At 42.9% G+C, this 16,245-nt stretch overlaps 1 protein-coding gene across 1 annotated transcript in view; it reads right to left on the reverse strand.

Annotated features, from left to right (window-relative positions):
- LOC138749877 (lactadherin-like) overlaps nt 1-16,245 on the reverse strand; it is a 45,160-nt gene that overhangs the window by 14,241 nt on the left and 14,674 nt on the right. The window contains exons 2-6 of the mRNA XM_069911854.1: nt 10,677-10,790; nt 5,689-5,870; nt 2,531-2,686; nt 1,914-2,058; nt 467-651 (exon numbers count right to left, since the gene is read on the reverse strand). Of these exons, the coding sequence (XP_069767955.1) occupies nt 467-651; nt 1,914-2,058; nt 2,531-2,686; nt 5,689-5,870; nt 10,677-10,737 (729 nt within the window). The 5' untranslated portion in view covers nt 10,738-10,790. The remainder of the gene's footprint in view (nt 1-466; nt 652-1,913; nt 2,059-2,530; nt 2,687-5,688; nt 5,871-10,676; nt 10,791-16,245) is intronic.

Raw genomic sequence — 16,245 nt, forward strand, 5'->3', positions numbered from 1 at the left:
CATGGGCTTCTGAGCCCGGTGCCGAGGTCGGGAGGAAACCCCCGACGGCGCCATTTTGGTTCGCCTGCCTAATGGCATACCGCCACAGATCCACAATTAACAAAGTCACTTAAAATTATGTTGCAATTATTTGACAGTTAAGATGATACAAAACAACAAAATGACAGAAAAACATAGGAACTGCAGATCCTGGGATCTTGAGTGACAAAGAGAAACTGGAGGGACAGCATTTCAAGCAGCATCCGTGGAGAGAAACGATCCATCAACGTTTTGCATTGGGACCCCTTTCCAAGACTTATCTCCGCTTTCTGCTCTAGTCTTGAAGATTAATCCTGACCGGAATAGTTGACCGAACATTTCTCTCCATGGATGCAGCCTGACGTACTGAGTCCCTCCAGCTTCTCTTTCCTGTGAAATGACAGGATTGAGTTGCATTCATTTGGCCAGAAGGAACTGGGTCTGATACCTGAAGCCACTGTGACTTGTTGTTGAACTTAGCAGCCCATGCGTTGGTTTTCCCATGTTTGTCCAGGCGCGCTAGGCAGGGGGCCCAGGTGAAAGCATCCATCCCCCACATTTTGTACGTACTCGAGGCAGTAATCTGTTTGTCACCAATGAACCTCAACTTCATCCCAAGTGGCTCCGAGCAACCTGTTGTGTTTAAATAAACGGTAAACACAATTTTTTATGACAGAGTGGATAGTGCCTTCAAGCCAGTAAATATAATACACTAATTGTATTCTCTAATTCTCTAATGAGAACCAGGCCATCTCTGCTAATACACATTGCAGTCATTCTTTATGGATAATCTAGATCAAGACATAGGAACTTTTCTGCAGGGAGTTTCTCTGACAAACTGGTCAGAGAACAGGCAATTTGTTGTTTAAAGGCTGATTTATTCACACTCAAGCTACCAGAACCTGAAAGAGTAAAACACAAAAGTCTGCAGATGGAAGTAAAAACACAATGACCTTTAAATAGCAAAAATGTTAGGGACTTTTTGGGCTTGACCCTTCATTAAGGTATGAGCAAAATGTAGGCAGTCACCCAAACAATATGTTGGGGGACAGAAGTGGCAGGGGAGGAGCACAGTCCCTTGGGTAAGAGATGGAAGGTGGAGAAGGAAGGGAGGGCATACCATCAAACAGGAGAAGGGAAGATGGATCTGTGAATGAATGGATAGCCTGTGTCTTAAATTAAATCTCTTTGAGGATGCCTACCCTAAAGAAGTTCTCCTTTGGGTTTGGCGCCTGCCTACATTTTGCTCGTACCTTGAAGAAGGGCTCTATGAAGTATGCTGTTTGGCCTGCTGAGTTTCTCCAGCATTGTGTTTTTACAAGAAACTGAAAGCAAATTCAAAAGTGACTTTCCAAAAGAAATTTGATTAAATATTTTAAGGTGAAACAATGAAGTCCTTGAAGAACAAGTTGGGAGTGGGTCGTTTGGACAACCTGACCAAAGTCCCAACAACCAAGATCATTTGATGACTCTGTGAGTTAACAGCTTCAAGTCCAGCAACAATAATACTCATCCCCTTGGCACACTAACCCATCGTGCAATTCTAGCCATCACATCCTCGGGCTTCTCTATAAATGAGCAAATCATTCTGTAAATTGTGTAAACATATCGGTGATATGTCTATTTCCAGCGATCGAAAAGCTTTATATCATGGTTGATTGGTCAGTTTTAATATGGATGGGTGCCCACAGACATGTTGGGTTTAATGGCCTCTTCATGTTTTTTTTTGGATTCCATGATACCTGGTCGATGTTAGGGTGTTTTCAATAACCAACACCACCTCTTTCCCCCCCCCCCCCCCACCAAGGAATTCAACTCCTTCACCCACCATTGTCCCCAAGTTTCACAATTGACCATTTTCATCCCATCCCAACTACTCCAGGTCTTAGATTTACCGTTCAGTTCACAGCCAATTAGCTCCATGCGCAGAGTACATGCTCTCTGGCACACCACTGGAATTAGGCGGAAGTATTGAGTGATGATCGGGGGGTTGATGAAATTCCTCTTCAGCTCACTGTTGTCATGGTTTCCAGTAAATAACTATGGGAATAAGGAGACAACTTGGTCAATGAAACTGGCTTGATTGTGAAAAGCAGAAGGCAGTGGTAGAGGCATTTCTCTAATTGGAGGTCTGTGACCAGTGATGTTACGCAAGGATCATTGCTGGGACCTCTTGTTTGTAACACAGGCCACCCCCACAATATGAAGGGGCTACTTTCCAAGGAAACCTTGCGTCACCATTTTTTCCCATCACAAACCCCCTTCACCCATGTGCCTATACATAATATGGGCATATGAGCTCCTATGGGATGTTTTTTCTCATATTATTATATCCAAATTCTCCTCATGCCTATTATAGCTCTCCATTCTGCCTCTCTCTATTGTTACCATGTCATTCCTGTTGAATTGCAATCAGAACTGTCCACAATGCCCAGAGTGTGGTCCAATCAATCCGGTAAGACTTTGTCCATTCATGCTTCTTTAGGAGCTGCCTTTTACATTTGGACATTACCTTGTCTTTGTTTTTATCACTGTCTTTCAAAATACTGAAGTTCACGCCATCAGAGCTGAAAGCAATTTTAAAGATCTTAATATATTCTGGAGCCCCGACGGCCAAAGCTCCCTGGGTAATGACACCAGTGATTCGCATCTTTCTCAGCAAATTGACCTGGAAATCAAAAGCAGAAGCTTTAGTGAAAATGAAGAAACAGCTTCCTTTAAAATGTACAATGGAATTGTAAAAGTAAAATAATTTCAGATTATTTGGAGTAAATTGACCTTGTAAATTATAACTTCCACCCACCCCTGCTTTTTGGGGTGTACAAGTGGAAACTTATCCCAGCCACTACCCTGTATAAAGGTGTTGAGATTTGGATTAATAAAGCAGAATTGAATGAGGGGAAAGGTCTTCATTGTGAATCATTGGTAGACTTTATCCCACAGATATGGGAGATGAGTGAAGTCAATACATATTGGTTTTCTGGGTTCATCGAGTGACATCGGTTAGTGAAGTAGATGATCAGACAATAATGTAACTGAATGGAAGAGCAGACTCGATGGATTGAATAACCTGCGTCACCTTGTTTATTATGAAGATACCTGGGATAACTATAGAATCCTAAAATATAGGTGCAGGAGTAGCGCAGCCATCCTTGGCGCTATTCATAGCTGTTCATGTGAACTCAGTACCCTTCTCCTGCTTTCTCTCTCTACCTCTTGATCCCTTTAGCTACATGGCGCCGCTTTTAACTCCCTGTGCGATTGTTGATAATTCAGCCATCATTTTACATCAATGAACCACAGCAGAATCTGGATATGTCCCTAAAGCACATTCAACATTATTTTACTGTCATGTAATAAAACAGAAAATATATTACACAAAATTTCCTTTAGTCTACCATAAGGCAAAGATTCGCTGTAATCAAAAATTGCCCAGTACTGCTTACACCCAGAGAAAGAAAGACAAAGGAGAGTCCCTTCCTGTCCCGTCCTTACCCTACCCCCTCCAGCGGCACTGAATGGTTTCACCTCCACCACTTCTGGTTCCTGTGAACAAAAAACTGCTAGAAAATCCTCTGACTCAGCACATTAAACATCCATACTGAACGTCGCTGGTCAACCACGATATCCAACAAGCTGCTGGACACACTTAATGGGTCAAGCAGCATTAGTGGGGGAACAAAGAATGGTCAACGTTTCAGGGCTGGAACCCTTAATTAAAACTATTCCTTTTCTCCCACTGATGCTGCTCAACCCTATGTGCTCCTCCAGCAGATCGTTTGCTCTGCAGGTTCTAGTATCAGAATCTGAATTTATTGCCATGAACAAGTCACAAGATTTGGTGTTTTGCCGCAGAATCATAGGGCAAACATTCATATTACAACCATCTTATGACATTACTATAAAAAAATAAAATTATAAATAACAATAACAGGACACAAAAAGTAAGGCAGTGACTTGGTTCACTGATTATTCAGGAATCTGATGGCAGCGGGGAAGGAGCCGTCCTTGTGCCGCTGAGTGCTCGTCTTTAGGCTCCTGTACCTTTTCCCCAATGCCAGCAGTATGAAGAGGGTGGTGGGGCTTTTGAGGATAGGCAACTGTGGTGTCTTCTGTGCTTTTCCAACTATGGGATATGGTTGTGGGCTTCACTGCACCTGATTTGTGCAGCAGGTTAAAAACTGGTGTGGTTTTGCAAAAATTACACGAGATGAGTTTCACAATTAATGGTTTAGAAGTGAGAGTTGGCAAGTCAGCACCAAGTCCACAACTGCCCACATTATGAGTGAGGGTAAGTGGGAGGCATGGACATACAGGCTTTCTATGTTTGCAATCCTTTGGAAAATACAGTGGTGGGAACTTTGGAATTCCATTAATGAATGTCTGATCATAATGGGCTGAAGAACAACAATGTCAGACTTCAGCTAATGCTCTGCACCTTAACCGTGAATTTAACTAGTTAACATCAAGGTGGATCAAATATCATGTAATGTTTTAAATGAGTGTGAAATTCATTCTATCCTAATATTGTGGAGTAATTCTAAAGGGACGAAGAACTGAACTCCAAACAGATGTATACATGGTCCAGTGCACATGTATTGGGAGACAGTGCAAGTACTGTTAATGTAGAACAGGTGAGTATGCTTCAGATAAAATCTAGTACATATCTTAGTGAACACTGACAACTAGCATGTGTGCTTAGGTCACATATATAACACTGCTATTACAATGTACACACTCCGTTTATTTATATATCTACTGTGACATATACTATAGCAACCAAGTACAAAGTCAACAAAAAAAAATACTGGTCAAACAAGAGGTCTGCAGATGTTGAAGAACTCGAGCCATACAAAATGCTGGAGCAACTCAGTAGGTCGTGCAGCATCTACGGAAAGCAATAGGCAGTCGACATTTTGGGCTTCAGCCCTTTGTATCCAGCACCTATGGGGATTGGTAGATTCCGGATGTGAATTTTCCAGTGGCTTGAGATTGCGTGTTGCATGGATTTGGAGATCTAACGGCGAGGAGCTCCAGTTTTAAACTTCCGTATTTTTTACCTGTTTATTTTCTGCGAGTTTTTTTTTTGCCGGTAGCTTGAGGTTGTCGATTGCTTGAATTCTGGATAACAGGGGTTTTACTGTACTATGTACAAATTTCCAGAAAAAAATGTTCACCTGTCACCATTTGATTCATCAAATATACCAATGTCAACAAAAGACCTTGATCTCTTTCTCCACAGATGCTGCCTCACCTATTTTTAGTTTTGTTGCATGGTTGGGTGTAGCTTCATCCAATGCTCCTACACTTGCATGCATTTCCAGGTTCTGCAATATCTTGTGTTTCACCAGCTGGCATCTCTTAGGTTGAAGGGCTTTGTTCTCTCTCTCATAAAGGATCTCAACCTGAAACATTATCTGACCATTTCTATCCATAGATTCTGCCTGACCTGCTGACTGCCTCCAGTGTCATTGTTCACTTAGTTCAGTTCTGTCAACCTGCACAGTACTGTATAATGTAACAGTCAGATCTCATAATAAATTTATGCTGTTTCATTATGACATTTTATAGACAATGTCTAGAAGATGGTTCATTATTTTGGTTTTGTCAATTGCTTCTCTGCAGTGATGAGTTTTCCATTATTCCTATTAGTAAACAGATTCTCAGTACCTGAAACCAAGGGTTAAGGTCAAAGGTTGCCATACTCCAAGCATTCACAATTCCCTTGTTGTTGAGTCGTGCTAGCTCTGGTCGCCAGCGTTTTAGTCCCAAGAATCCCACATGCACAGAGGATGCAGTGATCTGGTCGTCTTCAATTGCTCCTCCCTCCATTCCCAGTCTGGACACACATGCTAAAATGAGAAAGTTAAAGGTAAATAATCGGGACTTAAAAACACTGACAAACGCCAATGGTTTGGGAAGTAAATTGTGGTTGGATGACACTCTGGTTGCATTTGAAAACATTAATTAGCAGGAGAAAACTAAGCGGAAGGAAGGAGCTCTGAGGAGAAAAATACATTACAAGGTAGGCCACATTTGGAGTATTGAATGAAGTTTTGGTCACCTGGCTACAGAAAAGATATCACTAAGACTGAAACCATGCAGAGAAGATTTAATAGGATGTTAATAGGAACTGAGTTACAGGGAAAGATTAAACAGGATAGGGCTTTATCACCTGGAACGTAGAAGAATGAGGAGAAATTTGATAGAGGTTTACAAATTTGAGGGGTATAGACAGAGTAAATGCAAGTAGGCTTTTTCCACTGAGGGTAGGTGAGATACAAACCAAAGGACATTGGTTAAGGGTGAAAGGCGAAAAGTTTAAGGGGAACATTAGGGGGAACTTCATACAGAAGGGGGTGGGAGTGTGGAACAAGCTGAAGTGGTGAATGTGGGCTCAATTTTAACATTTAAGTAAATTTTGGACAGGTACATGAATGAGAGGGGTATGGAAGGCTGAATGCAGGACAGTGGGAGCAGGAAGATTAGTAATTTGGCACAGACCAGAAGGGCTATTTTCTGTGCTGTAATGTTTGCCTAAAGAAATCTCTTGGGGCCTGCCACATTGACCACCGCCAGTGGGCTGATAACGCCTCAAACCGTGCATCTTGGCGCCTCACAGTTTGGCGGGCAGCAACCTCCTTTGAAGAAGACCGCAGAGCCCACCTCACTGACAAAAGGCAAAGGAGGAAAAACCCAACACCCAACCCCAACCCACCAATTTTCCCCTGCAGCCGCTGCAACCGTGTCTGCCTGTCCCGCATCGGACTTGTCAGCCACAAACGAGCCTGCAGCTGACGTGGACTTTTACCCCCTCCATAAATCTTCGTCCGCGAAGCCAAGCCAAAGAAAAGAAAAGAATGTTCTATGGTTCTAAGGCAGTGCAACCAGTCTAAATTTCACTGCAAGAGCAGTCCCCTGCAATGTTTATTGACTCTGCTTTGGGATCACACTGGGCTAGAAGCACTCCTTGATATCCACTTTAATCTGAAAAAGAGCAGACTATTAAGATTAATTAGCATACTGAAAGGAAAAACACACCTGAGGCTAACACTGAGTTTGCACTAAGGGGCAAGTACAATGATGTGAGGGAGCTTTACATTCTGGTTCCACCACATTCCAATCACTTGCAAAGTTGACTCTGTAAACCCACACCTCAAAAGCAGGGTGGATTCCTTCCATCTAACTCCTGTGTCATTCAATTACAAGAAGATAGAGAGCAAGCCAGAGAACTTGCAACCGCTTTCATTAATATTCGACGTATTTAAAATGTTCTTTAAATCCTTAATCTTTTGGTCATTGTCAACAACCTCATCAGTTGATGGTTGAGGCTCATGTGAAGGTACACCGGATGTCTTGTTATGTGTGAGGTGTGGGGGCAGGGGCTCAGGGACTGCAGTATTGTACAGCATGATGAATAGGAGGAGGAACTCAGTAACAAGAGCAACCTAGGGATTTACAGAAGGTGGTGTTGGGACAGCTGCTAAATTTGCCCAGAGTAAAGTTTTACAGAACCTTTTAAGTGAGCAGAGAGAGGCAGGAGGGAAATCCCAGAGCTTAGGTCCTTGTTTACTAAAGATGCTTCCTCTAATGGTGTAGCATTAAATTGAGATGTTAGATCAGAATGGTAGTTTTCAATCTGGGATCTGGGTTTAAGGCTCCTTTTATTGTCATGTAATAACGCATTAAAAATGTAACATACATGATAGCCTTTAACTTTTGTCTGCCATAAGGCAAACAGAGTCACCATGAGCTCAGCACCCCTATCACTAGGAGAAAGAGAAGCAAACTGGAATCCCTTCAGAATCACTGGGTCCTTACAAACTGCCATGTAAAATGGGGTTAACTGGGCAATTTGCACAGTTAGCGCCCCAGTTACGCAGCAGTTTGAAAGGGTACAATCGGGTCCCTGTCCTACCTTAGGTGGTCAGGAAACCCAGTAAAACTTCCCTAGATCTCGACCACGGCTGATTTGAAAAGGAAAATGGCCAGCCTGCATATTCCGGTGATGCCAACGCTTGCGTGCTTGCCAGCATCTGAACATCCTTCCCGTTTGTCATTTGGACTTAAATTCTGAACTTCCGGCAGAACTTCTGGTGAGTGTGTATCACAGTTTGCCCCTTCTTCCACCACCCCCCCCCCCCCCCCACCGTGGGGTTTGCTCAAGGTGCTGTTTCCTCCTGCATCTCAAACACTGGGGGGGGGTCGGGTCGGACAATTAAATGACTTAATTGTAATTGGATCCAGGCTGTAAGTGGGTTGGTTAAAAAAGAATGTGGGATTAATGCAAAAGGGTCAGTGTGAACTGCAGGCAGAATGGCCTGTTTCTGTGATGCGTCTCCCAATGGCTCTTTAATGACCAATATGTGATGCCATTGGGTCTTTATGGAAGAGAGGGCTGTAGCAGTTAGCGCAACATCTTTACAGTGCCAGTAGTCGGGACCACTGCTGTATGCAAGGAGTTTGTACATTCACCCTGTGTCTGCCTGGGTTTTCCCCGGGGCTCTGGTTTCATCCCACCATTCAAAATATACTGGGGGGGGGGGTTGTAGGTAACTTGGGCAACGTAGACTCATGGACCAAAAGGGCCTGTTACTGTGCTGTATGTCAGAATCAGAATCTATTGTCATGAACGAGTCACGAAATTTGGTGACTTGCAGTAGCTTCATTAGGTGCAAACATTCAGATTATGAACCACCCCACACCAATAATATACATGAACAAAATGAAAATAGCAGTGCACAAAAAGTAAGGCGGTATCTTTGGTTCATTGAGCATTCAGGAATCTGATGGCAGTGGGGGAGAAGCTGTCCTTGTGCTCGTCTTTAGGCTCCTGTACCTCCTTCCTGATGGTAGTAGAATGAAGAGGGCATGACCTGGGTGGTGGGTCTTTGAGGATAGAGGCTGCTTTTTTAAGACACTGCCTAGTGTAGATGTCCTCGATGGACTGAAGTCTGGTGCCTGTGATGTCGCAAGCTGAGTTAACAATCCTCTGGAGTTTATTCTTGTCCTGAGATTTGGCGCCTCCATGCCAGGCAGTGATGCAACCAGCCAGAATGATCTACACAATACACCTGTTGAAATTTCAGGGTCTTTGGTGACATTCTGAATCTCCTCAATCTTCTCACAAGGTATAGCTGCTGGAGCCTTCTTTGTGATTGCATCTACATTGAGGCCCCAGGACAGATCCTCAGAGATGTTGACACCCAGGAATTTGAAGATCTTGACTCTCTCCACTACTGATGCCTTGATGAGGACTGGGTCATGTTCACCTGACTTCCTCCTGAAAGGTTATGCTAACGCTGAGCGCAAGGTTGTTGATGTGACACCAGTCAAAGAGCTGATCTATCTCCCTCCAGTACGCTTTCTCCCTGCCGATTGTGATTCTGTCAACAACTGTGGTGTCATCGGCAAATTTGTAGATAGAATTGTGCCTGGACACACAGTGATGGGTGTATAATGAGTAGAGCAGTGGGCTAAGCACACATCCCTGGGGTCTGTGCTGATAACAGTGAGGAGGAGACTTTGTTTCCAATTTGTACTGATTGTGGTCTTCAGATGAGAAAGTCAAGGATCCAGTTGTAGAGGTGGGTGCAGAGGCCCAGGTTTGTATCTTCTTGACCAACACTGAGGGAGTAATGGTTGTGGTACGCTGTTAGACAGAATCAAACACACATGTTAAAGACTGTACAACAGGCTTTAATCCACAAAGTCTTCCACAGAGCCAGGCTGGCTGTGGCTGCAGCAACTCAGTGTGAAGTCTCGGAAGGCCGGCGCAGGCTTATAATCCTGGAGGGTGATTGACACCCGACTGGGTGGGGCTTGATCCATTCAGGCCGACTGATTGGCAGCCAGCCAGGTGTTGAACTGTCCCCTTACACTCCTGCAGGTATAGAGGTTGCCCCCTGCAGTAGGCTGGTGGTAGACCACCACAATGGTGTTGAAGGTTGAGCTGCGGTCGATGAAGAGCAGTCGTATGTATGAATTGTTGTTTTCAAGGTGTTTCAGAGCTAAGTGGAGAGCCAGCGATAATGCATCTGCTATCCTCTCAAAGCATTTCAATACAGTAGAAGTTAGTGGTTCTGGGCGATAGTCATTGAGGCAGCTCAGCCTACTCTTCTTGGGTACTGGGAATGATTGATGCCCTTTTGAAGCTACTTCATCTGAACTCATGACCATTGAAACCATAAAACAAATTAGGAAAGTTATCTAGTCCAATGAAGTACTGTCCTTGGGCACACCGAGGCAAGAAACATCATAATGGAAAACAAAAGTCATGTGAAGATTAATTGCTTTTAAGATAAGTTCCTCATGTAATGGTGACCTGTTGGAGGAAGGGTCCTCTGCTCTCATCCACCAATGTCCCTAGTCATAGACAATAAGGAAATTCATATGTGGCACAGTAAGTTAGATGGGCTGAATTACCTGTTTAATCTGCACTTCATTTTGTACAAGAGCAACCCAACAATTTCTACTTTTTTTACACAAGTACGACAAACAATCTGTCAAATGTCAGGTGAAACCCAGTCCCATGCCATAGCTAGTAGATGGTTAGTGGCCACTTTTCCTGTCCAGTATGGATTTAATCCCAGACTTGAAGAGGAAAATGTCCGACTCTCATCGCTAATCTGATAACTGATAAGTAACACAACACTCACTGTGCTGGCAGTTTCTCCCTGTGAATGGAGATGGACATTTGCACGAGTAATCCGAATCCATGTCCACACAGTGCCCTCCATTTTTGCATGGCTGGGAGGCACAGTCATTGATATCTGGGAAAAAAAACATCCAACAGTTATAGCATTTACTGTATTAAAACACCAAAATGGGCCAACATGGCATCATCCCTGTGTCTTTGTGTAAGGTTTGTAGCCAAACTTTACACCACTCAATCACGTTATGTTGACCCTACCCCTTCCAAATACCTTCTCCATTTTTGCTACCCAAAGGGTTAAAGCCATGATCTATTTGTTTGCATTTATCAAAATTAATCAAGTAGCCATCAGGTTTATATATGGCATAAGCAAGATCCTTGTTGATATGTACATTTGTTCAAAGGTTGTGCATTCTGGAACTGTGATTGTAAGTAGAATTTATCAAATTAAAGCAACATCCAATCTCCATCTTAAAATAAGTTTGAAAGATTTCCTTGAAAACCATGATTCCACCAAGCTTTGGGTCTTTGCTTCCCCACCATATTGCTCAGCCTGCCCCTTTTCGTTTTTGGATTTTCACTGAATGCATTTCAATAATTAAAAACCCTGGATGGTGCGGCCTGTTTATCTGCTGATGAGATTGAGCGGTTCAGTGGTTTAAAGATTGTCAAAACTGACAAATGCTCCAAAGTAAACTGATAAATGGGAATGTGGGCTCAAATTGCACTGTGATAATTTGTAAGTTTTACATGAATGTGAATAATTTCAGGATAAATGGACGGAATTAGAAAAAGTAATCATAAGGCTGTCGGACTTTCAACCAAACTGCTTCCCTGCAGTTCTTCGGAGAGGTTGATCGGGGTCCGCATTCTGCCTGGTCTGTTTATGATGCTTGCCTCACTTCAACATAGCAAATGCCCTCTGGCCTAGATAACCAGAGAGATGTGTAAAAATATCGAGAAATTAGAAATGGTCGGTGAGCCCCAACTTTGCCACCATTGTCCATTGTGAAAATTAATAATCATGTGGAACAAATAAATGGGTCTTGAAACTTTCATTCAAAAGTCATCGATGCTGATATTCAACCAATCAGAATGTCACATAATAAAGCTTGCAAACAAAGATTGTCAAACTCTTCAAAAGATCAAGGAGAAGATGTCAACATAAAGGGGGGAAAAGTGCAACTCTAGTGATCCAGGTTCAATCCTGTCCTCATGCTGTCTCTGAGCTGATTTTTTTAGTTTGGTTCAGATGGAGAAGAGGAATTTTTCATCCCACAAAATGCTTGTCTCTACCAATTTTTAAGGTTCCTCATTGAAAAATGGGCCATAATATCCTTCTCGTGATAACCTAATTCCCTCTTGTATCACTTCTCAGCAGCTTTCAACTGAATTAACAGTCCAGATGAAGAATTTCAGCTTGACCACTCTCTCCCACTGATGCTGCTTGACCCAGTGAGTTTATCCAGCAGATTATGTTTGACAAAGTATTTTTCATGCAGCATTCCCTTGCCCCATTTACCAAGAAATTAAGTAACCAGAGTATTAATATTGAATCCCAGCTCAGTAACATCTGACAGCCAGGTGCAGATTTAACCAAGGGAGTGGAGATGGCTAATCCTATTAGACATCAGTGGGAGTTCCACTGACAGAGCAAAGAGCTTTTACGCTCAGCGTCAGAGATGGGCTGTAAATTTAATAAGTGAACAGTTAGCCTATCTCGGCTGCACCATTTCATCAGATGCAAGGATCGACAATGAGATAGACAACAGACTCGCCAAGGCAAATAGCGCCTTTGGAAGACTACACAAAAGAGTCTGGAAAAACAACCAACTGAAAAACCTCACAAAGATAAGCGTATACAGAGCCGTTGTCATACCCACACTCCTGTTCGGCTCCGAATCATGGGTCCTCTACCGGCACCACCTACGGCTCCTAGAACGCTTCCACCAGCGTTGTCTCCGCTCCATCCTCAACATCCATTGGAGCGCTTTCATCCCTAACGTCGAAGTACTCGAGATGGCAGAGGTCGACAGCATCGAGTCCACGCTGCTGAAGATCCAGCTGCGCTGGATGGGTCACATCTCCAGAATGGAGGACCATCGCCTTCCCAAGATCGTGTTATATGGCGAGCTCTCCACTGGCCACCGTGACAGAGGTGCACCAAAGAAAAGGTACAAGGACTGCCTAAAGAAATCTCTTGGTGCCTGCCACATTGACCACCGCCAGTGGGCTGATAACGCCTCAAACCGTGCATCTTGGCGCCTCACAGTTTGGCGGGCAGCAACCTCCTTTGAAGAAGACCGCAGAGCCCACCTCACTGACAAAAGGCAAAGGAGGAAAAACCCAACACCCAACCCCAACCAACCAATTTTCCCCTGCAACTGCTGCAACCGTGTCTGCCTGTCCCGCATCGGACTTGTCAGCCACAAACGAGCCTCCATAAATCTTCGTCCGCGAAGCCAAGCCAAAGAAGAAGAAAGTTAGCATAATGGAGAGCGCAATGCTGTTACTGCACTAGTGATCGGTGTTCAAATCCTGTGCTGTCTGAAAGGAGTTTGTAACGTGTTCTATGCTTGAGTGGGTTTCCTCTGGGTGCTCCGGCTTCCTCCCACCATTCAAAACGTACCAGGGTTGTAGATTAATTGGGTGGCACAGGCTTGTGGTCCAAGAGACCTGTTACTGAGCTGTGTATCTAAATTATTAAAAATTAAACGATTGTTTAATTCTTCATAAATGCAGAAATATTTTCTGGATCCATTACATTTCAGAATCTTGAAGAAAGTTGTCCTTTCTTGGCATTAATTTAGTTTTTACCTTTCTTAAATCATTATCTATCAATCTTGTTAATTCCCTCATTTCAAATGTCTCGGTAGGAGAAATGTAAACAACAGTATCACCTTGTTATTAAAAAAAACTCTCTTCCAAAATGCTCTATTGTAACATGTGAATTAAATCAATGCCACTGTCTTTCGCAAGACACAACAGCTCACTCTGGTCCAATTACTTAAGCTTTACATTTCTGGAATGCAAGATCACCTGCTATCAGGTTACATCAATCTAACTTAGTTATTTTATTCAGGTGAGAGAATGAGCACTTTATAGATGCATACAGGAGGGAGATGTATCAGCAAGTTGAGTGGTGTCACAACAACAACCTTGCACTCAATGTTAGCGCAACTAAGCCCTTCATGAGGGGGAAATCAGGAGAACACAAACCAGTCCTCATTGAGGGGTCACTGGTGTAAAAGGTTAAGAACTTTAAATTCCTGGGTGTTAACATCTCTGAAGATCTGTCCATGTCGATGCAATCACAAAGAAGGCTCACTAGCAGCTATATTCATGTTTAGGTGTACCGTGGAGAGCTTTCTGACTGGTTGCATCACTGCAAGCGCCAATGTACAGGAAAGGAAAAGACTCCAGAGAGTTGTGGACTCAGCAAGAGCCATCATGGGTACCAGTCCTCAATTCGTCAAGGACATCTACAAATGGCGATGTCTTAAGAAAGCGGCCTCTATCCTTAAGGACCCCCACCACCCAGGCTGTGCCCTCTTCACTCTGCTACCATAAGGAAAGCAGATGAAACACCCAACAGTGCAAAATCAGATTTTTCCCCCTCTGCCATCAGATTTCTGACAACGAACTACTGAAACGCCCTCACATTCTCTTCTTTTACATGAATTTATTTATTTTAAACATAATAATTTATAGCAATATTTGTATCTGTGATACTGCTACAAAATAGTTAATTTTGTAACATGTTCATGACAATAAATTCTGATTCTGTCCATGCAATGAACTTATTAGAGTCTTGATATGCAAAGTGCCTGTTGTGAAATGACTGATATTCACGCTGGTTTCACATCGCCAGACACACCATTTCTGTTGTAATCAAGAAAGAGACCAAGGGAGACTCTGACAAACAGATTGTAGGCTGGGAAGATATCTTGTATTTGGATACAGACATCAAAAGCACAAACTGAGAAGTCACAACCCTTTTGGGGGCTAAGCTAATAATCGTGAGGATACAAAGTTAAGTGATGAGGACACAGGTTATCAATTTATTTAAACTAATGACTGTGTGATTGCTTTAAAGCAACAAGACATTTTTAACACCAGGTGATTTGCCCAACATTCCCCCATCCCCTCCCCCCCCCCCCCCCAACACCAATATCCCAGAACTTGTGAAGAATCTCCAAAGATTTATGCAAGTCACGAGTGCTTTAAGATTTTGGAGTGAATTTCAGGTGAAAAAGTCTCATTACATTGCATGGTCAGTGATTCTTGCATCAGGATTCTGAGACACCCAGAGAGGGCCTGCAGAAAGTTTGAATGGGAGGTGGGGGGGGGGGGGGGGGGGGAAGAAGGAAAGACAACAAAACAAATAACTATCAAGGGCCTGAAGGGAATTGCCCAATGATTACCAAGTTGCTGCAGGATGCACTTGATAATTCAAAATAGACTTGGGGGCCAGAGGTGAGCTCACATGCTGTGGTCAGGATGAGCCGAAACTGGCCAGGTTTGGACATGGTCTGCTGAGATATAATGGCAGCAAATGCTGACTCAGAGAAACACAGGTTTTGGGAGGGTTCCAATGTTAGAGAACATTACAGCACAGTACAGGCCCTTCAGCCCATGATGCTGTGCTGACCAAGTGTTTTTTTTTTAAATTTTTTTATTTTTCACACCATAAATCACATTAGCCATGATATACACTATTTCTTTTCACACATATACAGTGACTTTTTCTCCCCCCCCCCCTTTCCTCCCAAACCACCCCCCCACCCCCCCCTCTCATCCATTTTAGGTATACAATCTAGGTTGCATTAAGCCAGTCAGACAATGTTGTCATTCAACAAAATTACACCAGAAATTCTACTGAGTCCATTCTTTTCTTTCCTTCTCCTTCCATCAACTTAGGTAATGTTTGTCCCCGGTAGGTTTTCGCTATTGTATTTAATGTAAGGCTCCTATACTTGTTCGAATATTTCAATATTATTTCTTAACCAATATGTTATTTTTTCTAATGGAATACATTTATTCATTTAAATTTGGTAGTTTCTTCCTTTTAATTTGGTTATGTATTCCATTAATATTTAAAGACATATAGTTCAGCGTAGCCCTTTTATATTTTGTTTATCTTCTCTTTCCGTTTTTCCATCATTACCTTTCCTCCTTTTCCATTTCTGTTTTCTTATTTTCAACTCTTTATAAGACAACATTCCTACAACATCTAACATTTTCCTTATTCTCCTATTTCTATCTTATTTATCCCCAATCTCCCCTTCACCTCCTGAGTTGTCCTTTATCCCTTGTCGGACAACCACATCTCCCCTCTCCATTTGGATTTGCGAATCCACTCGCAAGCGTCAACTGATTTTGCAGTGACCGCTATTTCCCCCCACCCCGCCTCCCCCAGAAAAGATTTCACTTTTCATATGTCACAAAGGTCCCTCTTTTAATTCCCTCCTTATTCTCTCTATTCCATTACCTTCCCTTATTAATTCTTGTCTATACTATCTATATTTTCCTCTAAGTACAGATACATTCATGTATGCTCATTGTCTCTATTC

The sequence above is a fragment of the Narcine bancroftii genome, chromosome 14 (genome assembly GCF_036971445.1).
Source record: "Narcine bancroftii isolate sNarBan1 chromosome 14, sNarBan1.hap1, whole genome shotgun sequence".
Taxonomy (NCBI): Eukaryota; Metazoa; Chordata; class Chondrichthyes; order Torpediniformes; family Narcinidae; genus Narcine; species Narcine bancroftii.